The sequence below is a fragment of the Emys orbicularis genome, chromosome 1 (assembly GCF_028017835.1).
Source record: "Emys orbicularis isolate rEmyOrb1 chromosome 1, rEmyOrb1.hap1, whole genome shotgun sequence".
NCBI classification, from domain to species: domain Eukaryota; kingdom Metazoa; phylum Chordata; order Testudines; family Emydidae; genus Emys; species Emys orbicularis.
Window position 1 is genome coordinate 132,885,854 of NC_088683.1, and position 24,311 is coordinate 132,910,164.

General features: G+C 41.7%; 1 protein-coding gene across 2 annotated transcripts in view; it reads right to left on the reverse strand.

The window, feature by feature from the left end:
• Positions 1-24,311, reverse strand: part of KIAA0930 (KIAA0930 ortholog) — a 145,137-nt gene that overhangs the window by 22,696 nt on the left and 98,130 nt on the right. The window contains exon 3 of one of the 2 annotated variants that reach the window (XM_065416957.1): positions 945-1,049. In XM_065416957.1, the coding sequence (XP_065273029.1) occupies positions 945-1,049 (105 nt within the window). Of the gene's footprint in view, positions 1-944; positions 1,053-24,311 lie in introns of both variants that reach the window. The other variant, XM_065416965.1, reaches the window with a different exon arrangement.

Below are 24,311 nucleotides of genomic sequence, written 5' to 3' on the forward strand. Positions count from 1 at the left end.
AATGGAAACGTTAACGAAAAAGGGCAACACCCAGGAAATATCCACAACCATAATGTTCCCTGCCACGTAATCTGAGAAAACAAACCTTGCAACAAACCTTTCCCAGCTGTGTTGATAATCTCAGAATTCTGACTTGCAGTGAAATGGTTCTATTATATTCTACATCAAAAAATAATGGTGAAAATTGCTCTCTGAGGAGCAACTTTGGAATTAGTCTTTTTGGTGGAGAAAGAAGGAAAATGAACACAACTCAGTACATGTGCCATAAATGAAAGGTCTCCCATTTTGAGATCATAATCAACAAAATATGGTATGGATCTGGAATGATTGTAATAAAAATAATCAGCCTCCCAAAAACTCCAATATAACACGTGTACTAACTAAACACTCCATGTGTTAATCCAAAAACAAAAACAACCTATACTACTTTCAGACGTCTCCAGATGAGAAATGGCTTACTAAACTTTTGCTGCCAGTAGCTGGCAAGTGGCAACTCCATGGAAATGCAGTGGTGCTACTGGCAAGAGCTCAAAACGGTTTCTTAGTTGCATCAACATTTCAAAACTTAATGAAGATGTTGCTTTTTTTTTTTATTTTTTTTTTAAAACAGTCTTCTTTTATCACTTGGTGAAGCTCACCTATTTTCCCATTTGGTTACAAACCTCAGCACAGATTCATTGAACATTAGTGGATTTATGTTTTTTAGGTCGGAATCACGTAGCTATCGAAATCTAAACAAAACATGACGACTTCATCTGTTCAGTATGTTCACTCAGACCCAGAGAGACAACACATCGGTTGTTGAAACACATCGGTTGTTTTTTTCCTTTTCTCTAATAGCTTAAATGCCTCAAACTACATTGTAGACCAGAGCTGGTTTTGAAACCCCTATAGTAGTCTGTGAGACTAAAGTGAGCATCAGAAGAGAAATAGGTTCTTGTAACCTTCTGCAGGATGAGGTTCAGATAGACGCTCTCCTCCCAATCGATGTCTGGGTCACCCAGGCCAGGAAGCTTCTTAGAATCCCTACGGTAAACTTCAACTTCAACCTGCTGATAGAAAACAAGACATCCGGATGATATACGAACACCCATTTGTGTGCACACATCTGCACAGTACTTTGAACCTCTGCTTTGAACTTTACTGCCTTATTTGTCTGCCAGAGCCTGGATTTGTTGACCCTCAGATCACCAGGCAATGCCAGCTCTTCTTGCAGGCTTTTTCTGGGGTTGCAGGTAAGGGATGAATGTAGAATAGGGAATGTGGAAGAGATAATAGTAGCCTGCAATAGCAAGGGACTGGACTAGATGACCCAGGAGATACACTGAAGTGTTATTTTCTAATGATTTTATAGTTCTGAGAATTTGGAAGGGATTTTAGTTTTGGACATTGGTCTCATTTATTTATTGTACAAGTAAAGTTTGCGTGTGTGCCTAGAGCTTTGGCTAGTCATATTTTAACCAAACACATAAATAAGATACTCACATAAAAGGGATAGGATAATGGCACCATGTAAGTGAAATATGTCAGCAGATTAACGCATAATGTAATCTAATGGTGGCTGTTTGGAATGTTGGGGGCAGCAGCAGGAATCCTTTAGCAATCCTAAATGAAAGGCATCTGATGAGGTAGAGAAACCTTCATTCCAATGGATTTGAAAGTGCTTTGTAAGGAATCACTTCACCCACAGTGAAAGTCCTTTGGGGTGCACTGTAGCAACTCTGTAGCAATTCTGCATACAATGGACAGGAAGCAAAGAGGAATATTGTAGGCATTTGAAATCACAAGGGAAACTTAGGCAAAATATAATTACACAAACTAGAATTTGGCCAGCACACATCTCTTTATTCATGCAAAAAGTGCTAGGGGATCTTTACTGACCACATTACTTGCAACTGGGTTTTTCATCTCACCCAGAGAGAGAACATCACTAACATTACTTCCTATAGTCCCTGGGTTTTCCTTAGAGGTTTCCCTCCAAGTACTGACTCTGCTTACCATTAGGGATCTGTCAAGAACACAAGATAGTCTGAACTCAAACATAAAACAAAACCCACACGAATGAAACTACAGATGACGACAATGAGAACAATAGCCTAGATATGAAGATGAAAACCTGAATAGTGCACATGTATTATTTATAAAATGATGACTCTGTTTGGCACAGTACCAATATGTTGAATTTGCAGTATATTAAAAAAAATCTATATATTATATTAATGAAGATATCCTATCTCCTAGAACTGGAAGGGACCTTGAAAGGTCATCGAGTCCAGCCCCCTGCCTTCACTAGCTGGACCAAGTACTGATTTTGCCCCAGCTCCCTGAAGGATTGAACTCACAACCCTGAGTTTAGCAAACCACTGAGCTATCCCTCCCCCCATCTGATGGGGAACATGACCAATACACCTGAATACATACAATATCTCCAAAGAAGCTATTCAGGTCTGTTATGTGAATATTTGTTTATATGTTTGCAAGCTATTATTTCATAGAACACCAGAATAGCTGAAAAGAATCTGTTCCTTACTACAAAAGGGTGAGTGTCCAGAAAATGCCAGACAGCAGGGTACAGCTAAGAAGCGTCCACTCATGCACCTTTATTTTGTTTTCATTGGGGCAAGAGGAGAACCACTGAGTTTAAAAGAAAAAACAAAAAAACAAAAACAGAACGCAAAAAAGAAAAAGCCAGAATAGGAGAGTAAAACCACAAGAAATAAACACCCCGGGAAATATGATCCAGCACTATGTTAATTCTAAATATAACTCAAATCCTCTGAAAAGAACAATGCTAGAATAAAGGCTGACATATACAGAAGAAAGGAAATGAGGCAGCACAGTGTTTCAGAGCAGGCAGCAAAAATCAAAATCAAAATATCCTGAGGTCTGAAAGAACAATGTTACGTTACTAAAGTAAAATACAACATTATTCTGTAAATCACCTTTCACAGGAGATACATCTCAGAATACTTTATAGAATTAAATAGTGCCAGACCATAAACTGTACATGGTATAAACACGGTGAAGTTGGGACACTCTTTGGTGAATATATTAAAGTATTCAGTCTTAAGGCTGATAGTAAAAAAAAATAATAAACTAAGTTAGATGCAAAAGGGTAAAGATACATTTTTTTCCCCAGGGGAGATTTCCAAAGACGAGAAAGTCAGTGAGGTAGAAAGGTTCATAAAGAACGTTCCTGATGGTAGGAGACACACCAGAGAAACTCCTGGTACCAGCAGTGTCAAGAGTGCGGGAAGGATAGAACAGCAGGAATTGCCCTAGTAGACCAGGCCAGCCATCTAGTTGAATATGCTAGAGTGGCCAGTACTAGATGCTTCAGAGGAAGGCGTAAGAATCACCATAAACTGTCAGTCATGGAACAGCCTGCATCATAGAGGAAGATTTTTCTTCTAATGCTTGTCAGTTGGTTTATGTCCTGAAGAATGAGCATACCCCGTATGAATTTATCACCATTATAAACACCTTTCAAAAAGGATTTCCTTAAATGGCTAATCCTTTTTTTAAATCCTGCTAAACTCCTGGCCTCCAATATTTCTAGTGGCAATGAGTTCCAGGGGTTAATTGTGAGTTGCAGATAGGAGGCTGCAACAAGATGAAGAAAGGAAAGGAGTAAAATGCAAAGCAGTATTTTAATATATATCCACATCCAACATGAAACTAAGGATGGCTGCACCTTTGTACACTCAGGGTTCCAAGTTGGACACATTTTACGAGCATAGAGGTAGAATGTTCACATGGCTACAGAATTTGAGAAACTTCCCCTTGGGAAAATGGAAAGGAAGTGTCCAACTGACTCAAGGAAGGAAGCAATGAGATCACGGCGGGCTGACTATGCAGGAGAAGACAGATCAAGCAGTACAGGTTCCTATAAGACATTAGGTTAGTTGACTCTCCCATACATAGTCCTATTCTTACACAGTGCCATAGAAGCAGAACATAACTGTCTCTCAGCAACAAAGTTCAAAGATAATTTCACAAATGTCACTAGATGTTCATGTTTTTTGATCAAAGTGTTGCAAGATACCTGTGAAAAGTGATTCATGCTTTACAGTACTTATATTCAATAATTACATTCATTGCACCTAAATTTTATTCTGCTTTCACACATTCCCTTCCCCTCGTCCCTTAACTTACAGAAGTGGAGAAGAAGATAAAGGGGATTCTAATCAGCTCTGAGACCTTTTCCTTTATACTCATTTATAAGATGATTTTGTGAGCAGTACAACATATGGTTGAGGACACTGTATCTCAGTGAATTACTGCCATGGTCCTTTACTTTAGGAGTCAAAGACTTCAGTGTCATTGTCCCCAAAAGAAAATGTATTTAGGGAAATCAGAACACAATTTTGGCTGGGTAATAACTAACACTATGCAGAGCTCTAGGTTTGACCGTGAAAGCCACCCAATATCACATGGGCAGAAGGACAATGTCTCCCCAAAAGCAGAGAAAGCAATCATCATGGGCAAGAGCTGAGGAACACCCACTAATCTGTCTAAGAAAAGAGACTAGTGGACTTCTTAATGTTTTCCATTATGCCGGGGTAGTTCATCTCCAGCTGACATGTAGGGGATTTATGCTTCTGCTCCTATTGACATTACTGGGCATGTCCAGGGAAGTAGCAGGAGAATGAACCGGCCCTAATGGCACTTTTCTGGTGATTACAGTAAGAGACTGAAATTCCCAAAAGTGCCTAGAGATTTTGGGTGCCTTGAATTTTGTCTGCCCAAGTTGAGACACTTTAACAGGGGCCCGACTTGCACAAAGTGATAAGGCTGGTCCAACTGGTGGCCTGTGGGCCGAATCCAGCCCACAAGATGATTCCATCCAGCCCCCAAATGTGTCTGCCCCCACAGCAGACCCACTCTACAAAATGGTGTATGCCACATGGTGTGACCTTGCATGCACCATATGAGCAAAATCACATTGCATGGAGGATGCCATTTTTCTCTCCGTGGCCCATGGATGTGCCACACAACTACCCATGCAGCCTATGTCACTGGAAAAAGTTGGACCATTCTCCTACTCATTAATATGTTTGGGCACCCAAAATCACTAGGCACATCTGGAAATCTTGGCCATTCTCTTATAACCACCTTATGGATTTTACACATTTTTGTCTCTCTTTTTATTTAGTTTCCAAAATCTACTTTCAAAAAATAACAGTAAAAAAAGATACTGTAAGATTTCTTGAAGTAAAGCAAAGTAGTCCCTTGGGGCCCAGTATCCCTTGTAAATTCTGTGGCTCCGGAAGTAATCCTACCTCTCTGTGCAACTGGGGACAGGTAGGTGAGAAAATGATGGTAGTAACTGAAAGTCACCACCAAACAATGGGTGCTTAATACTTCATGTGAGATAAATCAATCAATCAATCAACAGGCTCAATCCAGTTCCTGTTGGACAAAAACACATTACCACTTGGCCCCCAGTGCTTGAAGTCTCAGCTGAGAAGCCAAGGATGCAAGAACAAATAGTGTTGTTTTCATTGAAGTCATACACAAAATTTATATGATAGCCAACAGGGAGTGCATAAAAAAACAAGAAGTATCTAAGTAAACTGACATTTTGGCATACAGTGCTTAAACATCCTGGCACCCAAGCTTTTGCAGCTTATTAGAGCTAATCACTGTTGTTTAAAACAATAAAATCTATAAGAGATCTAAGCTCCTTGGCACGCTGTCCTTTAAGGCTGACCCATGACTAAAGGGATCCAAAAATCAATGTTAGAAAGTCCTTAATGGATTATATGCAAATTTACTCATTCATCTTCCTGGCTTTGTCTGCAAATACCATGAAAAAGCTACAAAATATCAAAAACCTGCAAACCAAAACCCCTAACACTTTATCTAGTCAGCAAATGGGCAGAAGACAAGAGTCAATGAAACAAAATGAACAATATGTTAGAATCTACTTCAAAATTATCGTTAACGGTCTTAATTTCCACCCCAAATCCAAAAGAATCAGAATAATTCCCAACAGTGACTGTTTGTATTTTTAAAGTGAGAGTTTAGCACTGTGCTGAAGACACTAGGGATGACAGTGTGGGAAACCAAAGGCTGACATTTTATTCACCAACATAACCTTATGCACTGAGAAATATCAAGCAGCAGTGGAATTGCTGCAAAACCCCTCTAGGCCCCTGGTGCATTATAAAACTACAGTGTACTACAATAGAACCTCAAAGATACAAACACCAGAGTTACAAACTGACCAGTCAACCAGACACCATGTGGCCCCGGAAGCAAGCAATCAGGCAGCAGGGGAGACCAAAAAAAAAAAAAGAGAACACCAGCTGTACTGTACTGTGCCTGTATTGCATCTTAAAGGTAGGCACATCTGGGCTGCCTGTCCCCACTCCCATCCTACTTGCCACATGGGGGGCAGCCACTTACAGGTAGGAGGTGAAGACGCTGAGTTTCACAGGCACAGCTGTGAGCCCTTGAGCAGGCAGAGCAGCAGCAGTGCTGGGGTCGTCATTGCTTTCCTGCGTGCAGTTTCTCCCCTCCCCCTGGGGAGGGAGATAAGCTTGCATGCTCAGTCCCAGCCTGGGAAAGAAACTTCCCGAGCTCCTGCTGGAGCCTGGCCTGCAGTGAGAGCTGCTGGAGCCCAAGCTCCTGCCTGACACTGTGCTCTGCAGGAGCTGCTCAGTTTTAAAGGGCCACAGCCTGCACCACGTGCCAACTGACATCGCGGTGCCCCAGGGTGCCTCACTCATCACCCTGGCAGCCAGGGGGTTAGAACCAGCTGCCTGTCCCCACCACCCACTTGCCGGGCAGCCACTTACAGGTAGGAGGTGAAAATGCTGAAGGTCGCAGGCACAGCTGTGAGCCCCGCTCCAAGCAGTCTGCCCTGAGAAGCATGCCATAACGTCTTGTTCAGAGTTATCAACAACCTCCATTCCCAAGGTGTTCGTAACTCTGAGGTTCTACTGTATATGGATTTTTGTAGGTCACTGTTGCCAACTCTCACGATTTTATTGCGAGCCTCATGATATTTGGTGTTTTTCTTCAAGCCATAGCTCCAGGAGATATGTCAATACACGAGAATCTCAGCCCTCATTTTAAAAAACAAAAATGTGTGTCTAGCCCTGTTGGTTGCGGAGAAAAGCTAGAAAATGTGACCCGAAGGCTCACAAACCAGAAGGCAAATAAAAACCCCAAAGGTATTTTTTTAAAAGTCAATCCCAAGATTTTAGAAAGTTGAAGTTTGCAATACTGTGATGGATGGTGAGAATATTCTTCAAAAGTGTATTGTGACAGGACAACTCTTGGACCCTGTTGGATTTTCACCAGTGCTTGCTTCCTAAGAGAGGAAGCACGCGCCAGACCTTGGATCTACTTCCAGCTCTAATATGGACTTGTTGGACATCACAGAGGGCTTGTCTTACACAGGGTCACTTAGAACCAGGTAGACAATCCGTGACTGTGCACAGACCATCAGAAAACAGCTGGGGGGAGAGAAGACCGTGGGGGGAGAGAGAGGTAAAATAGGGTGTAGTGAGCTGTTGGTATTCACAAACAGTTCAGCAAATCAGATTCTGGTTCTCTTTTGCAGACTCTAGGGGGACTGCAGGTCTCTCCAGAGGATACATCGTCTATTGGTTTACTCGATCAGATCCAAAAACAAAGAAACTATTTTATAATCAAGAGATGAGGCAAGGCTCACTCACAAAAATAAACATGCAAGTTCAACTGGTAAAATGTTATTCGTATCTATAAAGTGAAACATAAGCACACAGGTAGATACTTGATTATTAAGCTTTCTTGGTGAAAGAAATTAGTGATGGAATATACAGTATATAATTAATGTAGTCCATCTCCCTGCAAAAGCAGAATTATTCCTTATTGTAAATGTACTAGTGTGATTTGTCCAGACTAGTTTTTTAAATGTCCCAGCCAATAGCATTATCACCACTTCCACTATTCCACAGCCTAATCTCTCTCAACATAAGGAAATCTTCCTTATAGTCATCCCAAATGTTCCTTTTTTTCATTTTCCCCTGTTACTAACACTTACACCTTTACTACTACCCGAAATAATTCTGATTTAGCTATTCTTTTTTTCAAAAGACTTCAAATATTTGAGAAGTTATGTCCTGCCTCCACATCTTAGCTGTTACTTTGCCAAACTAGACACATTTCATTCTTTTCATCCTTCCTTGTATGTTGCTCTCTCCAGCCACTTATATTGTTCTTCCATTTTATCTGTCTCTTTCTAGGAATGAGGTATCCATAGGCCAGTGCTATATTTCAGATGCAGGAGTCACTCCATCACTCAGTGCAGAGAAAGTATTCTGATCAACAATGAAATGCTTCTACACACGGAACCAAAAGTTGGTGTCAAACTTTGTTTTGGTCTAGTATGCCATTTGATGGCAATGCAGCCAACATTTTTAAACTTGGATGCCCAAAGTTACACACCCCACGTCCACAGGTAGGCACCCAAATAAACTGCCCAATTTGTGCTGAGCCCACAATACTAGATGCAACAGGCTGTTGACATACATTGTCCATTTATAACTTTAAGACTGAAAACTCCTAGATTTAGGATTTTACTATCAATTTTTGTTAAATTACCTTTTTGAGGGGAGTGTGGGGGGAGAGATAAGGAAGCTATTATACTCTCCAATGTGAGAAGTCTTTTTAGCTGACTTCACAACATTAACATGCTTCAAAAAACTTAGGTCCTGATCCAGCAATGCAATTAAGCATGTGCTTAACTTTAAACACATGTACAATCAGTGCTTAAATTAGTCTGGAAAAAAAGTGTGTATTTGGGGGTCTATCAATCTGGGAGCAGGAACTTTCGTAAGACAGTGCTTAAAGTACATCTCTCAGTGACCCACACCAATTTTTATTATTTCCCCCCTCTTCTAGACACACTTTAAGCACTATGTGCAGACCCATTGAAGTTAATATGCTTAGCTGAACTGTGGTCTTAAAGCATCCCTTTTCCATTAAGTAGTTTCCTGTGTAGCACAGTATCACTGCATGAATCAGCAACCAGTCAAATAGTAAAGAGCTGTTTCACAGTCTGTAGGCAAACACACACAGATCCATAAACAGCCCACTGGAAGCAATTGTTCTCCAGGACACGTCATGCCTTCATCTGACTAGCAGTTTTGCACAAGTAAGATTCAATCTGTGTGGTACTTACAGCTTTTGTATCAGATTCAGGAATAAGCAATGCACATTATCTTTTACACACCATGATGCATATAGCTATAAATTAGGACCATGAAGTAACATTACATTTTACCAGTCTTTAATCTATCACAGAGCCAGATATTTCATTTACAAGAACAAAAGAAAGACCTCTTAAAAATTATGGAGCTATTTAAGAACAACAAAAATGTGCTGCTAAATGCTGACAGGATATATCAAGCACTGCCAAATAAATATGCTTTATGGATATAACTAGAGTGGTCTGCATGCCAAACCCAGGCAGAACATTACATCCCCTTTGCTTTTGTCCCTAATTCCTTTGTTTTCTTACATTTTTCTATACATTTCTTGCAAGTAACCTCAAAAAACACTGCTTGAATTTGTTCTCAAAGCCAATTTAGCCCAAATATTTGGATCATCACACCTAGGCAGGGCATTTGTCCTGTTTTGATCCAGAAAATCCTGCTTTTCTAAGGTTTGTCCCCCATCTGGTACTGAGACAAAACCAGACATGGTTTTGTCTGGTATTGGGGAGGGGGGAGGAGGGGTACTACATTGTGAAGAGCACCCCACCCTGCTGGCATGGCCTTGCACACACCATGTGTGTGAGATCACGCCAGCAAGGGAAGGTTTATGCTGTTCCCGGAAGTACTTGAATGGCCAATATTCTGGGGATGCACGAGTGGCCGCCCTAATCACACTGCGTTAATGACTAAGGATACCAATGCTACTGATCAGCTATACAAATAAATTCAAGAGGCAACAGTCAAGCAAAGTCATAACAAGCACTGGGAATGTGTTCAAAAATAAATGAAGAGAAACCTGAAATGTCTTCTAAGGGCTCATAGGCTGGTAATGTTTTTTCTGGAAACAGAGGAACTGATTTCTATAAGGCTGTAATGTATTCTTTATAATCATGTATGGATTAGAATAGAATAGATTAGAGATTTACGTATGATTTCTCATCTAGATTTTCATTCAAGATGAGACAAAGGATATTGGGTTGTTCGTCTCATTCACTCAGCCAGCACATTATCTTTCCTAGCCAGACTCTCCCCATCTCGTCTATAAAACCTAGAGAAGGCATCATGAAGAGTTTGTACATTAGCTGATATTACATATGCAATGGCAAATAGCAGTTATTCTGGATTCGATGTCTAATTGTATTCTATTGTTGCATCTGAATCAGTATAAATAAAAATAATCATGGTTTTAAAACATGATTTTAAAAAAAAATCTAAATAAATAATGACTGACATTTAAATCAGAATTTTTGTTTACGTGTTCTAGTTCTTTACTTTCTTCCTATTTTATACTCATAAATTGCTAAAGAGGATTTTTGCACTTGTTTTTTCAATTAATTTCCTAATTGTTAGAAGAATTCCAGATTTTACATACAGATTGTTGCTACTAAAAATTTCACACTTAAATGCTCATTTACACTGAAAAAGACATGCTCAGAGCCTCTCTCACATCCTTACTGATAGAACAACATAAACTGAAACAAAGTTGAAGAGTAAATCACTCCCACTCTATTTGCAACCAACACCACCCTCTGGTACATTGAGCTTCCGCAAGTCAAAGAAGGAGAAACGTTTTGACCAGGTGATACTCCATCAGGATCTGCAGTTCTCAGTCAATGGGTCTTAAGCTACTAAATAACTTAGCAGCATTTGAAAATCCCAAACTTTGGCGCCTAAATATGGCTTTAGAAGCCTACATTAGGGTCTACTTTTTGGTCTGTGTATGAAATAGTTCGCAATATCTTTAATGTACTGACCATCTACATACATTTTGATTGCCAACACCAAAGCAATTTTATTTTAAAATGACAAAGACTATGAGAAAAGGTTTTAATTAAAAATAACAATTGCTGTGCAGGATGCATCTGTTATTGGGTGTTAAGCTGTTATAGCTGTTAAACTAAACGTAATACAGTTGCCCTTCATTCACTATTAAGAAAGAATAATGGTCTGCAAGACAAAGGCACACCAAAGGCCACTCAGGATTTCCAATAACTTGGAAAGGGGGGGTTTCATTGAGTATTGTTTTGGGGGTTGTATATGTGCGCACACGAGAAGACACACACAGCCTGGACAAGCCGGCTAAAAGGAGCTTGGGGAAGTAAGCAATGACATTATCTCCTGTTATTTTTGGTTCATCCTGTGTTCAGGGAAACAGGACTTTGCACATTCTTTATAAATAAATAAGTTTGCATCAAAGGTACTAGATTCCTCCATCATTTTCTCCTCCCAGGGAAACAACCCAAAGGGCCCCAAACTTTGACTAGCTTCTGAGGCCAAAAAGGGTAACAATGCAAATGCTTATGTACATGCTTAACTTTAACCACCAGTAATCCTACTGGAGTCAATAGGACTATCCATGTTAGTAAAGCTATGTATGTGCTTAAGTGTTTGAAGGATCAGGGCTTTCATTTTCTTTCTTTTTTTTTTTCCTTTGCTTATAGCAGTTCTGTAAAATTCAAATACCAGTATCACTACCAATAATGGCATTAAAAGGAAATGGGAGCATTTATAATTTGGCTGATTATATACACCTCTACCCCGATTAACGCGGTCCTCGGGAGCCAAAAAATCTTACCACGTTATAGGTGAAACCGTGTTATAACGAACTTGCTTTGGCCTCGAGCATTTCCGTTATTAAGAGTCAGCAAACATGCCTGGCCCCACCCCCTGACTGACCCCTCAGAAACCCCCACCCCTCCAACCCCCTCCCGCTCCTTGTCCCCTGACCGCCCCGTCCCTAATCACCTCCAGGACTCCCATGCGCTATCCAACGCCCCCGTTCCCCATCCCCTGACCACCCAGCCCCCAGAACCTCCGAACCATCCAACCCCCCCTGCTCCCTGTCCCCTGACCGCCCCCCAAGACCCTCTGCCCCTTATCCAACCCCTCGGCCCCGGCCCAGCACCCTTAACACGCCGCTCAGAGCAGCGTGTCGGAGCCAGACACACTGACCCGCCAGAGCACGCAGCCCTGCCCCCCAGAGTGCTGCTTTACCGCATTATATCCGAATTCATTTTATATCGGGTCATGTTATATCGGGGTAGAGGTGTATTTCAAAATAAAGTTGCAATAGCACAAATTTTCAAAATTATTTTACAAAGCATCAAGCTGATTTATATCACTCATTTAAAAAAAAGTGATATAGTTGCCTTGATTTAGATCATTCCACCATGATTTGAACAGTTTATCACGTCTTTCAGGAGGTGTCAGGACTAAATCAGTCGATAAGTTGGGTAGGGCAAGCCTGGGCCCAGGTTCGAAGCCTTGGAAGGGCATTTTGTGTGAGGAAATGTTTGAGAGGATTTATTCATGGAGATTCCCCTCTATCATCCTCTGGGTGGTGAGGTGAAAAGAGGCTGTGGAACACAGAAAAACTGTATCCAAAACTAGTGGGACCACGGGATGTGCGTGGAGACCCTGCAATGGGTCTGGTGCCCTCCTCACCACACAGCAGCATGGCTGCATTGAGACTGCTCCAGTAGGAACTTCTCCTGTCATAGCACATCATAAATAGCATGCGATCATATAATTAAAATATGGTATCACAACTCATATGCACCAGGCATTTCCTAACTTTTGAGTGTCTGACTTTGCAACCTCAATAACGCTCTCAGCGTAGGTTTTGTGTGAGTGTATAATTTCCCAGGTTTATAAAAGAGCAAACAAATTGCATCACGTGGCATCATATTGACACCCACATATCATCAGCAGGGTTGGAAACTTTAGATCCAACCCACAGACCTCTGTCACTTCAGCTAACAGAGAAACTGGTGGCAGTAGTAGATTATCATCCTCTATGTGGAACAGCACTAGAGGGGGATGAGAGAGACACTTTGCCAGTGGGTTTCACAAGTGTTTGCTGACAGGAGAGGAATGGTGAGACTCACAAACCTTGGGTTCCATTCCAGGCTCTGGAAAGGTGCATGGTTTAATGGGCACCAACTCTTTTGCCCATTTCCCCCACACTTGACCTCTTCTGCCCCTTCCTCTCCAGCCTGTCCTTGTTTCAAATCTTGGCTCCTTGTCCCAGTCCCATTCTCCTAACCTAGCCAATTCCAGTTTCTACTCCTTGGGCTTCTCATCCCAGACCCAGTCTCCCCATTAGGACTTCTTGGCCCAGGCCCAATTTCCCCCCACCCGTTCTAGTCTCCTTGCCCAATCATTCCCAGTTTATCCTCATCCCCAGGTCCTTCTCCCATTTGTCTCCCCTACTCAGGCTCCAGTTGCCACCAACCTCACCCAAGTTCTCCATCCCCCCTGGCTCCCAGTCTCTCCCCCAAGCTCCTTTCTCCAGTCTCTTTGCCCAGCCAGTCTCAGCTCTCCCCTGACCCCCAGCTCCTTGTCAGATCCATGTCACCACCCCCACTCCTCCTTTCCCGCACCCCACTGTTTCCTCCCTGCCCAGATAACTCGTCTCCCCACACCCACTAGCTCCAAGTCTTCCCCTCCATCTTTCTCTCTCTCTAGTTCCCTATCTCCTTGTCCAACCCAGTCTTGTCAATCCTCCCAATTTCCAGTTTCCTTCTATTACCTCTACCCCACAGCACCCTGTACCTATCTACTCCCTCAACCCTCACAAGTCCCGCTCTTGTCGCTTCTGCATTCAAATCATCCAGCTTCTGCCTCCACACTGCCTGGGCATCAGCAGGGAGGGCACTGAGAGCACAGAAGAGATAGCCCTGGTGCCCAGCCCCAAAGCACAGAACCCCAGAACTGCAGTTGCAGGGAAAGTTCAGTCCCCTGCTGGAGAATCCTTAATGCAGACAGAGCCTTTGGGGAATTTAGCTGCAAAAACCTAAGAAAGTCTTAACTGAGAATGTGTGAACTGCGATTTTTCAAAAGGTTTATGACTTGTTTAATTTGATTGGACTTACACAGGGACAGCAAAAGGCACATCTCACACACAAAAGCCATTACACTGCCAAAATTGAAGTCTGTTCCAAAGTATGGGTTGGTCAGGGCTTTTCAAAAAAAAAAAAAGGGTCACCAGATTTTAATATGGGCAAAACAATGTATTTTTCTCTAGTCTCACTCTCAGAATAGATTCAGCCCTAGACAGACACTCTGCATGGCAAATTTCAGCCCAAATTGTTGAAGGTTGGTAAAGTGAAAATTAACTTAAAACAGTATCTTATAATGGGAAATGTCCAGCAACCTTAACAATAATAGGTGGCACTACCAGTCCTGCCTACAATATTTATCCAGACTGAAATTACAAAGGGACTATTGTGTTTATCAGCACACCACTCAATAGAAACAGCAAAAAAAAACAACTTATATGTGATATGGGTTTTTATTTAGAAAGTACCTGACATTTTAATTTTCACTGGAGTTAGTGCTTCAGAATTATTAGACACAAAACCCAGACAAAAGTAAAAACCCACTCCCCCTTCTCACATACACTCAATCATTTACAATCTGCACCTGATGCCCCTGGAATGCAGACTGGAGCCCACATACAAGAAGGCACAGTTCTCAGTAGCTATGGCAACTAGACTCTTGGCTCTAAAGCCCTAACGAAGCCTCCAGCGATGATGCAATTGTGAACTGGCTTGTGTGATGGGCAAAGTTCAGTCATTAACAACAACAAAACCAAAGTCAAATTAGGTTTAATTTCTATGGATGTTAATTACCTAAAGTTTTTTCTTTTTGTAATAATAAAGCTGACATAGAACAATAAAACTGCAGCCAACTAAACATTGTCTGTAGGGTAGCTTGTTTTCCCAGGATTTTCCATGCTCTGATAAACCAAAATGGCAAAAAGCTAACCCTGTGGTGTATCTCCAGCATGGTGGAGTGGCTCCTTGAAGAATCCCAACAGGGAATGAACGAACGAGAGCTGTGGTTCTCAGCTGGAACTGCCCTGGGAACCCCTCCTCGCCCCCCATTTGACATTAAGGAAAGGACAGGGTGTCCATGACCCTCCTGCGAGAACCCATGTATGAGAGTCCCAAGAGAAAGGACATAGTTATCTCTGCTCCTGCAAAACTCTTAAATGTGTTTTTAACTTTAACATTTACTTCAGTGGGATTACATATAACATGTGTTTGAAGTTAAGTACATGTGTCAATGTTTGTGGGATCAGGACCTTAGATCACGATGGAGTATCCTTTCACCGCACAAGCTACAGAGAGTCTTTGATGATGCTTTAAAGAAGATATTCATCTCATATACACCCTTCCCAGCCTAGTCAGGGGAATGGTACCCAAAGATGACCACCAGAAAAGAGGCTTGTTGCATTTAAAAAAAAAAAAAAAAAAAAAAAAAAAAAAAAAAAAAAAAAAAAGACAAGAATAACCCACTCTCCTTTGATCCGTTTGTTCCTAACTAGGAGATCCTTACTCAGTGCCATCCACAGAGGTTGAGAGTGTTCAACACCTTGCAAGAACAGGCACTACACATCTTTCTTACCTCTAGGGACTGACCAGTTCTGATTTACTTTGACAATGATGTATACATTTAAACAAATAGCTAAACCTAGGGTAAAGCATTCTCACAATTGCTGCTCTCCTTCTCCTCCCACATGTCCTCTGCAACCCACCTCCACACAAAATATCCCCCACAACAACTCCAGCTCTGTGAGGAGAAATAGCTTCCCCAATACAAAAGGTCCAGTAGATCCGCAGACCACAGTCCAATATCCCAAGTCACTACCTAGTGTGTTGGTAGTTTCCTTGGTCACAGAAGGGTAAATCACAACTGGAACTACAGTTGTACCTCTAAAAATAGAAGGTGCATGGAGATGTCTCCGTTCCTTCTCTTGTATACATATATAAAATATTCAGTGAGACCTACTTATGGAGTACAGTGATACTGAGCGTATTTATAAGCATCAGAGTCTGGGCCTATATAAGATGCTTAATGTGCCAGCTACTGTGTTACAGAACTGAGAAATGCTCAGGAGAAATGCTTGTAACAATAATAGGAAAGAGTCAAGCCCAACTTTCCAGTGGCAGGAGATCTCACATGCATGCAAGACCACCACATAACCAAGTTGCTCAGGGGTTAGACCAGTGGAACTGATGTTGCCTTTTCTAGGTAATGCATTCTTTTATGGCCCTTTTAAAACCATGTCCCCTTTTCCAACAGTACCCTATGGAGTGTGGGTTTCAGCGGGATTAGGGTAGCATGTGTTTTTTAATTGTAGCAGATCTTTTGGCACATCTTAACCCACACAGATTCATGTGGAAATATACAACATGACCTATAATTATTTGTATGGCAGCAGTATACAAACAGCAATGTCAGGGCATCCAAAAACAACAGAAGTTTGGAGGGAGGAAAAAATAATGTTGAGCCAGACCTTTACCTGATATAAAGCAGAATTCATGGATTCAGAGATTCCGAATCCAGAAGGGACCACTGTGATCATCTAATCTGACCTCCTGTCTAACAGGCCACAGAACTTCCCCCAAAATAATTCCTAGAGCAGATCTTTTAGAAAAATACACAATTTTTAGTTTAAAATCATCAGTATAGAGAACCCATCACAACCCTTGATAAGTTGTTCTGGTGGTTAATTATGCCCACTGTTAAAAATTGACACCTTATTTCCAGTCCGACTTTGTCTAGTCGAATTCCAACCATTGGATCATGTTATATAGACTGAAGAGCCTGTTGTTAAATATTTGTTCCCCATTTAGGTACTTAAGGACTAATCAAGCAAAGATTTTTAATGAATCCGTAAACTCAGGGGTCATACTCTATGATGGCAGAATTGCTAATATGGTCCCTATTTTTAAGAAAGGCGGAAAAAAGTGATCCGGGAAACTACCAGCCTGTTAGTTTGACCTCAATTGTATGCAAGGTCTTGGAACAAATTTTGAAAGAAAAAGTAGTTAAGGACAGAGGTAATTCGGATAAAATACAAAATTGTTCTACAAAAGGTAGATCATGTCAGACCAACCTGATCTCCTTCTTTGAGAAAATAACTGATTTTTTAGACAAAGAAAATGCAATAGATCTAATCTACCTGGATTTCAGTAAGGCATCTGATACAGTTCTACATGGGAAATTGGAGATGGGGATTAATATGAGAATTGAAAGGTGGATAAGGAACTGGTTAAAGGGGAGACTACAATGGATCATACTGAAAGGTGAACTGTCAGGCTGAAGGGAGTTTACTAGTGGAGTTCCTCAGGGATCCGTCTTGGGACCAATCTTATTTAACATTTTAATTAATAACCTTGGCACAAAAAGTAGGCGTGCGCTAATAAAATTTGCAGATGACACAAAGTTGGAGGGTATTGCCAATACGGAGGAGGACTGGAATATCATACAAGCTGATCTGGACGACCTTGAAAACTGGAATAATAGAAATTGGATTAATTTAATAATGCAAAGTACAAGATCATGCACTTAGGGACTAACAACAAGAATTTTTGTTATACGATGGGGACATATCAGTTGGAAGCAACAGAGGCAGAAAAAGACCTGAGTGTATTGGTTGATAGCAGGATGACTATGAGCCACCAATGTAATACAGCCGTAAATCTGTAGGATGCATCAGGTGAGGTATTTCCAGTAGAGACAGGGAAGTGTTAGTACCATTATACAGAGCACTGGTGAGACCTCATCTGGAATACTATGTTGCATTTTTTAAAAAGAGGAACTCAAACTGGAACTGGTGCAGAGAAGGGCTACTAGGATGATCAGATGAATAGAAAACTTACTTTAAGAGAGGAGACTCAGACCTTGGCTTGTTTAGCTTAACCAAATGAAGCCTGAGGGGAGACATGACTGCTCTCTATAAATACATCAGAGGGATAAATACCAGGGAGGAAGAGGAGTTATTTAGGTTAAGCACCAAGGTGGACACAAGAACAAATGGATATAAACTGGTCAACAAGTTTAGGCTTGAAATTAGACAAAGGTTTCTAACCATCAGAGGAGTGAAGTTCTGGAACAGCCTTCTAAGGGGAGCAGTGGGGGCAAAAAACCTAACTGGCTTCAAGACTGAGCTTGATAAGTTTATGGAGGGTATGATATGGTGGGACTGTCTACAATGGCATGTGGCCCATCTGCGACAGCTAGTAGCAAATATCCCCAACAGCTGGAGACGGGACATTAGATGGGGAGAGCTCCGATTTACTACAGAGGATTCTTTCCCAGGTGTCTGGCTGGTGGGTCTTAGCTCAGGATCTAACTGCTCACCATATTTGGGTTCAGGAAAGAATTTTCCCCCAAGGTCATATTGGCATAGACCCTGGGAGGTTTTTGCATTCCTTTGCAGCATGGGGCACAGGTCACTTGCAGGTTTAAACAGAATAAATGGTGGTCTCTTTGTAACTTGAAGTCTTTAAAACATGATTTGAGGACTTCAGTAACTCAGCCAGAGGGTAGGGGTCTATTACAGGAGTAGGTGGGAGAGATTTGCAGCCTGCAATGTGCAGGAGGGCAGACTAGATAATCACAATGGCCCCTTCTGGCCTGAAAGTCTATAAGTCTATGAGAGAGACGAGGGGGGTGAGGTAATATCTTTTATTGGACCAACTTCTATTACCTCACCCACCCTGTGTCTCTAATATCCTGGGACCAACATGGCTACAGCAACACTGCCTATAAGTCTATGAGCAAGTCACCCCTGAATCTTCTCTTTGATAAAGAGCTCAATCTATTTAGTTTAAGTCGATCACTATACAGCATGTTTTCTAATTCTATAATCGTTCTTGTGGCTCTTTCTGAACCCTCTCCAGTTTATCAATATCCTTCTTGAATTCTGGACACCAGAACTGAATATAGTATTCCAGCAGCGATCATACCAGTGCCAAATAGAGGTAAAGTAACGTCTCTACTCCTACTGAGGGCTCTCCTTTTTATGCATCCGAGGATAGCATTAGCCCTTTTAGCCACGGTGTCACATTGAGAGCTCATGTTCAGCTGATTATCCACCATGCCTCTCAAATCTTTTTCAGAGTCACTGCTTCCCAGGATAGAGTCCCCCATCCCGTAAGTATGGCCTACATTCTTCGTTCCTAGATGTACACAGTTACATTTAGCTATATTAAAATGTATATTGTTTGCTTGCGGCCAAGTTTACCAAGTGATCCAAGCAGCTCTGGATCAGTGACCTGTCCTCTTCCTTATTTACCACTCCCTCAATTTGTGTGTGATCTGCAAACTTTATCAGTGAATTTATATTTTCTTCCATGTCATTAATAAAAATGTTAAATAGCATAGGGCCAAGAACTGATCCCGATGGGACCCCACTAGAAACACACACATTTGATGATGATTCCCTATTTACAACAACATTTTGAGACCTACCAGTTAGCCAGCTTTTAGTCCATTTAATGTGTTCCATGTTAATTTTATATCTTTCTAATTTTTTAACCAAAGTGTCGTGCAGTACCAATTTATATGCCTTACAGAAGTCGATTACAGTTTGACAGGATCTATTTTCCAAAAACTCATGTTGACTGGCAATAGTTATATTACTCTCCTTCAATTCTTTATTAATCGAGTTCTGTATCAATTGCTCCACTATTTTGCCTGGCAATGTCTGACTGACAGGCCTCAATTATTCAGGCCATCCTGTTTATTCTTTTTAAATATTAGCACAATATTAGCATTCTTCCAGTCTTTTAGAATCACCCAGTGTTCCGAAATTTATTGAAAAATCAACATTAACAGTCCCACGAACTCCCCAGCCTGTTCTTTTAAAACTCTTGGATGCAATTTATCCAGACCTGCTGATTTAACAAAGTCTAACTGTAGTCACTGCTGTTTAACATCCTCCTGAGATACTAGCAGAATGGAAAGAGTGTTATCATATGATATGACTACATTATCGGTTTTTTCCCCCAAATACAGAACAGAAATATTTATTGATATTTCTACCATTTCCATCTAGTAATGGCCCAATACCATCATTAGGATTCTTTTTGTTTCTAATAAACTTAAAAAAACTTCTTTTTTATTCTCCTTAGCTCTGCTGGTCATAGATTTCTCCTTGTGTCCCTTTGCTTCCCTTATCAATTCCTAGCTTCTGAGTTATAGTCATTACTACCAACTTACCCTTTCTTCCATTTGTTATATGTTTTTTTTTTTTTAATAGTTGCCTTCACTTCTGCTCTAAACCAGGTTGCTTTTTTAAAAACCAATACAGCCTTCTTCCTCAGTTGTGACTTTCTGGGCATCTAGTAAAGTGTTCTTGAACAATTCCCAATTATCATTCACATTTTTTCTGATTAAATTCTTCCTCCCAGCTGATTTGGCTCATAATTGTTTTCAGCTTTGTGAAACTGGGCCCTTTAAAGCACCAAGTGTGTATATATCAGCAGTCTAGACCTTGTTCTGTTTGTGTATTATAAATGTGATAAAGTCATCAGGGCCGGCTCCAGACACCAGGCAACCAAGCACATGCTTGGGGCGGCACCTGGTAAGGGGCGGCCAATCTTGGGGTGGCGGGGGGGGGGGCAGCACGGCGCGGCATTCCGTGGGGGGGGGGCGCTCCGGCGGCGCGGTGCTCGGCGGGGGGGGGGGCGGGCGGGCTCCGGCAGTGCGGCGCTCGGCGGGGGGGGCGGCACGGGGCGCGGCGCTCGGGGGGGGTTCCGGCGGCGCGGCGCTCGGCGGGGGGGGGGCGGGCTCCGGCGGCGCGGCGCTTGGCGGGGGGGGGGCGCGGGGCGCAGCGCTTGGGGGGGGGGGGGGTTCCGGCGGCGCGGCGCTCGGCGGGGGAGGCTCGGGGTGCGGCACTTTTTTTTGCTGCTTGGGGCAGCAAAAAAGTTAGAGCCGGCCCTGAAAGTCATGATCACTTGTACCTAAGTTACAATTAATTTTTAGTTTTGTGGTCTGTTCCTCTTTATCCGTCAAGATGAGAATAACTCCACTGACTTCATCTGCTACATTGATTTACACCAGCTAAGGATTTTGATCATTAATCTGATAAAATTTAGACAACTTCAGGTTTTTATTTATTTATTTATTCCTACGAGAACAAAGGCAAAGGACATTTATTCTCAAGTTTATTTACACTGTTCAGGAGCCTATATTACCTCCTGAATCTGATGGTTTCCTCAGTAGTGTACAAGCGTCCAACAAACCATAAGGAGAAAAAAAATGTGACAAATCTAAAACCACTGCTACATCTTTTACTTTTGCTTTTACCGTTTGTATTAACTAGTGACAAAATTCTGGCCCCACTAATGTCAATGACAAAAACTCATTGACTGCAATGGGGGCAGGAGGTCAGCCCAAGAATTTCTAACTATGTGCAAGTAGATTGTGATATCCACAGGGCTACGTTTGATATTGGATGCAGACCTGATTGGTTATTCTACGTTAACCTGGATAAAATGATAGAGAGAAAAAAGACGTTTCTCTGGCTAATTTCTTAATAAGGATAATTGTACATAACTTTCAAAAAATACAAAGAAAGATTCACTGTATAACCTTTTCTTTGGGGCCAGCTGGAGTAATTTGCCAGATTTATAATGCTATCTGCAGTCATATCATTGAAAGTCACCGACCTTGTAGGATTTAGTAGTCTTCATACTGGAAGAAATATATAAAGTGACAGTAATGATTACAAATAAGGTAGGGAATGATGAGGAAAAGAGAATGAAAACATCTGATTGTATAAAACCTTTATGCTTTGGCATTGGGGGAAGGTTGAATTGGGAAAAAAATCATTTTCTATTTTGTTGTCACAAACAATTAGATGTACAATGATGAAATTAGCATGGTGGGGAAAGAAAGAAAAGTATTCTGTCGGAAGAACATTTTGACAGTGCAGCTGTATAATCAGCAGGACTATTACGCTTTATTTCTGTGGTTTGATGGTTTATTATCTGAGGAGGTTAACAGGCAGCATCCATTCCACCATCTATAATAAAGTACAATGTGGCTTCCAGTCACTTAAGCTTACTTCATTTAGGAGAAACACTTAGCCGTCTGTAGAAGCCGAGAGAAGTGTTTACATTTTCTAGTTTATTTAGGAGATTAAAAAAACCCAATATTTACTAGTTTTTTTATGTCACAAGTTAGTACCAATAAATAGAAGTTAAACCTAAAGGTAATCTTTATTTGTATACACTATACTGCATGAGAATTTCCCCCCCTAACCTGGCTAATAGCTTTCTAGAGAAGACGGTAATCTTATCAGAGGATAACAGGGCTGTGACTGGTTATAGAAAGGGTTCTCCATGTAAACTTGTTGAACACTGGGGTCCAGATTGCAGAGCTGAATTGCTTTAAAAGCCAGAAATTAGAAAAGGAGGGGGGGGGGGAAAGACATTTGGTCATTTTCTGCAAAAGAAGGTCTGTTACCCTACAGCATATTTGCTAGTGCTTTGTCCACTCCACTTTTAAATGACCTAAGTGATGAGATTTCCACTATTTCCCTTGGGAAACTACTCCACAGTCAAAGGTCTCAAGATTTAGAAATTGTCTGATATTCAGCCTAAATCTTCCATTGTTTCATTTTATCTCATTGCTTTTAGTTACACTGCCTTGTAGCGCTTTCTTTCCTCGGTGTTTGCACCCCTCAATACTGGTAGACATACTGTAATACTCCTATAAATTTAGTTATACTCCTAAATTAACACTGTTCCTTTAATACTACCACATATATCAGTCTCAATCATTTCAGTTTCTCTCTGCTGAATCTGATCATTTGCAGTCAAAATTCAAAAGAACAGAAGAAAATCAACCTTCACTCAATCTCTTTTCCTCTTCACCTATTTCCTTTTGATATTTAGTTTCTTGCCCAATTATTCCCACTACTCATGGGGACAGCAGCACTGCTATAATTTCTTATAACACAATCCTTTTCCTGTCATTTATTGCTCCAGTAACAGGTGATAGTTCAATGGTGCAAGACTCAAATGTAGAATTCGAGCAGTCTACCTTTTAGCAGTCTCCCTTGTCTGGGGAGCCGAGACCCTGAAACTCCAGGTTAATTACTTTGATTGCCATCCCAACCCCCTTCCAGAAAGGTTTGAGCAATCACTACAAATCTCACATTGATATAGATCTACAAGTATCCCAGTTTCCTGAGCTCTTGAACCTCTAAAAAATAAAATCAGACAGGTCCCACCTTGTATTTAACTAGGACACTCTGGTTATCTTCTCCAGACCTGAGGAAGAGCTCTGAAGCTCAAAAGCTTGTCCCTTCCACCAACAGAAGTCGGTCCATATAAAAAAAAAAAAAAATTCTCACCCACCTTGTCCCTCTCTCTAAAATCAGAGTTTGAACTATTACCATTTCTGAACTGAAATGTAAACTTTAGAGACAAACCTAATTTATCTCTAGTGAGACAAAACAAGAGTGGAGGCCAATCTAACACACCAATACACTGATGGGAAACATTCTACACATCCTTTCTCAAAGCCAGAGAATTTTGACTTAGGCCTGGTCTACACTACGAGGTTAGGTCGAATTTTAGCCACGTTAGGTCGATTTTATAAGCAATGCGTCTACACAACCAACCCCGTTCCGTCGACCTAAAGGGCTCTTAAAATCAACTGCTGTACTCCTCCCCGGCGAGGGGAGTAGCGCTAAAATCGACCTTGCTGGGTTGAATTTGGGGTAGTGCAGATGCAATTCGATGTTATTGGCCTCCGGGAGCTATCCCAGAGTGCTCCAATGTGATTGCTCTGGACAGCACTTTCAACTCCGATGCACTAGCCAGGTACACAGGAAAACCCCCGGGAAATGTTGAATTTCATTTCCTGTTTGGTCAGCATGGCGAGCTCAGCAGGAGAGGTGACCATGCAGTCCCCCCAGAATCGCAAATGAGCTCCAGCATGGACTGAACGGGAGACACTGGATCTGACTGCTGTATGGGGAGAAGAATCTGTGCAGGCAGAACTCCAATCAAAAAGAAGAAATGCAAATATATATGCCAAAATTGCACAGGGCATGGTGGAGAGAGGCTACAACAGGGACACACAGCAGTGCCGCATGAAAGTTAAGGAGCTCAGGCAAGCCTACCAAAAGACAAAGGAGGTCAACAGTGGCTCTGGGTCAGAGCCCCATACATGCCACTTCTGTGATCAGCTACATGGCATTCTAGGGGGGGGGACACTACCCCACCACTGTCCATGGACATCTGCAAGGGGGGAGTCTGACGCAACAGGGAGGAGGATTTTGTGGATGAGGAA